Below are 2,068 nucleotides of genomic sequence, written 5' to 3' on the forward strand. Positions count from 1 at the left end.
GGCAGTGAGTTTGGTTTGGTTTTCTTATCACTCCTAAAAGCTCACCCATTTGCTTTTAGTTATTCCCCTGCATTGGCACTGTTGGCCCGGGCAGCCACTGATCTGTTTTCTGCCGCTCCAAATTAGTTGTGACTGTATTACAGAATTTCCTATAAATATGATAATCATGCTCTATATCCTCTTTTTTTTCTTTTTCTTGTGTTCTGTGCTTACATTTTCAATGACTATTACACATAATATCTATAGGCTGATCTTCAGAATGGCCTAAACAAATGTGAAGTTAGTCATAGGCGAGCCTTCCATGGCTGGAATGAATTTGATATCAGTGAAGATGAGCCACTATGGAAGAAGTATATTTCTCAGGTGAGATATTTTTATTTCTTCTGCTGCTGTATGATTTACATAAATTTTTATTACTGGAGTTGTTTACTTTTCTGAGGTTATTTACAGAGAAAGGAAATACTTAAAAAAAAATTAAAAAAAAATATATTTTCCATTTGGTTTATTGTTAGGTTTGAATTTCTGTAGTTTTTATTGTGTAAATCTTAAAGGGTACCATTTTCTTAATAGACGTATCACATGAAGGTGATACTGTTGACAGTTTTCTTTGCAGATGTCTAACTTAATCCTTGTATGTTATGGAAATGCTAATTTTCTAAGGCTATTATGGTAGCTCACAAAATTAATAAAAGTAAGATAAGTAGTTTAAACCTAGACTGCCTGAGTACAAATTCTACCTTCACTTATTACCAGTGGTACAATCTTTATTATCTGCTAAGCTTCATCTATAAAATACCTTGGGAGATAGTAAACTTTTAATAGATGTTAGCTATTTATAATTTTTTTAAAGTTACTACCTTAATCTTTCAATCTTTCCCATCCCCTCCCACCTTCCTAGCTTTATCCCTAGGCAAGTGCTGTCCCTTTGATCTCAGGTGCTTGTGCAGTGTATGAATTACAGTGTGACTTTTCTAGCCATAAGTCTTTGTAAATTCCATGGTGAAATTTGCAGTGAACAACTGAGTAGTTCCTGATTGTTAAAGTTATCCACCTGGGGTGTTTCTGTTGGGAGCAGCACAAAGTAGTTTTCTGGGAAGTTCACTGTCTCTTAGATGTTTAGAATTCTGATGTTGGGATTGGTTAGTTTGGCCACTCTGCCAGGCTCAAAAGGAGCCCTCCTAGAGTAAGAAGGAATCTCTCACTGCCAGCTGAGGGACACGAGAGACATACGTTGCTGAGGCGTGCACTGCTGAGATAGTCACTGAGAGATGCACACTGCTGAGAGAGGGACTAGGAGAGACTGTTGGCTGAGAGAGAGCGGGCTGAGAGAGACTGAGCATTTCCTGAACTTGAATTGTAGCCTGTTGCTTCCCCTAATAAACCCCATAATCTATGAGTTCTGTGTGGCCACTGCAGCGAATTATCGAACCCAGCAGAGAGGTGGTGGGTGCTGCGAGAAGAATGGTTGGTGAAAGGGCTGAAGGGAGGCAGCATGTCTGGCCTCGCAGGACTAGGCCTTGAGCTACTGATGGTGATTCTCTCTTTCTCTTGTGGGGTTAGAGGAGGTCAGAAGATGGCGGCTCCCTGGTGCCTTAGCAGCTTGATTATTCTAATGAATGCATACTCCCCTAATAACTACTCTTTACCTTAAAGGCCTATCTGTTGTTTGGCAGCGAGTTGAGTCACCCTTCAAGTTCCTAGCTTGAAGGGTATCTGAAGGCCATAGTTTCAGGGGTTTTACAAGTCTTGATCAGAGCAGTAAGCCTGGTCTTTTTATGATTTGCAGTTTAGTTCTACATTTTCCCTCTCTCTATCCAGGACCTCTTACTGTGATCCCTTTCACAGATACTTTTAGGGAGGTCAGCAGTGGTACCTGGGCACCAACTAGTTCTTCTTCTTCTTCTTTTTTTTTTTTTAATTGTGATTTGGGTGAAGATTTACAGAGCAAATTCACTTTCCATACGGCAGTTCACGTACACTTTGTCTCATGACATTGACCGCAATTTACCACAATGCAACAGCTCCCCTCCCACTTCCTCCTGATAATTACTTCTTCCCTGTGTCCATC

The 2,068-nt window shown here is 40.3% G+C and overlaps 1 protein-coding gene across 1 annotated transcript in view; it reads left to right on the top strand.

The window, feature by feature from the left end:
* The window catches only part of ATP2C1 (ATPase secretory pathway Ca2+ transporting 1), a 249,252-nt gene that overhangs the window by 136,460 nt on the left and 110,724 nt on the right, over window positions 1-2,068 (top strand). Inside the window, exon 3 of the mRNA XM_007936854.2 lies at window positions 247-363. Coding sequence (XP_007935045.1) covers window positions 247-363 — 117 coding nt within the window. The remainder of the gene's footprint in view (window positions 1-246; window positions 364-2,068) is intronic.

The sequence above is a fragment of the Orycteropus afer genome, unplaced genomic scaffold (assembly GCF_000298275.1).
Source record: "Orycteropus afer afer isolate SDZICR_OR568_19922 unplaced genomic scaffold, OryAfe1.0 scaffold00003, whole genome shotgun sequence".
Taxonomy (NCBI): Eukaryota; Metazoa; Chordata; class Mammalia; order Tubulidentata; family Orycteropodidae; genus Orycteropus; species Orycteropus afer.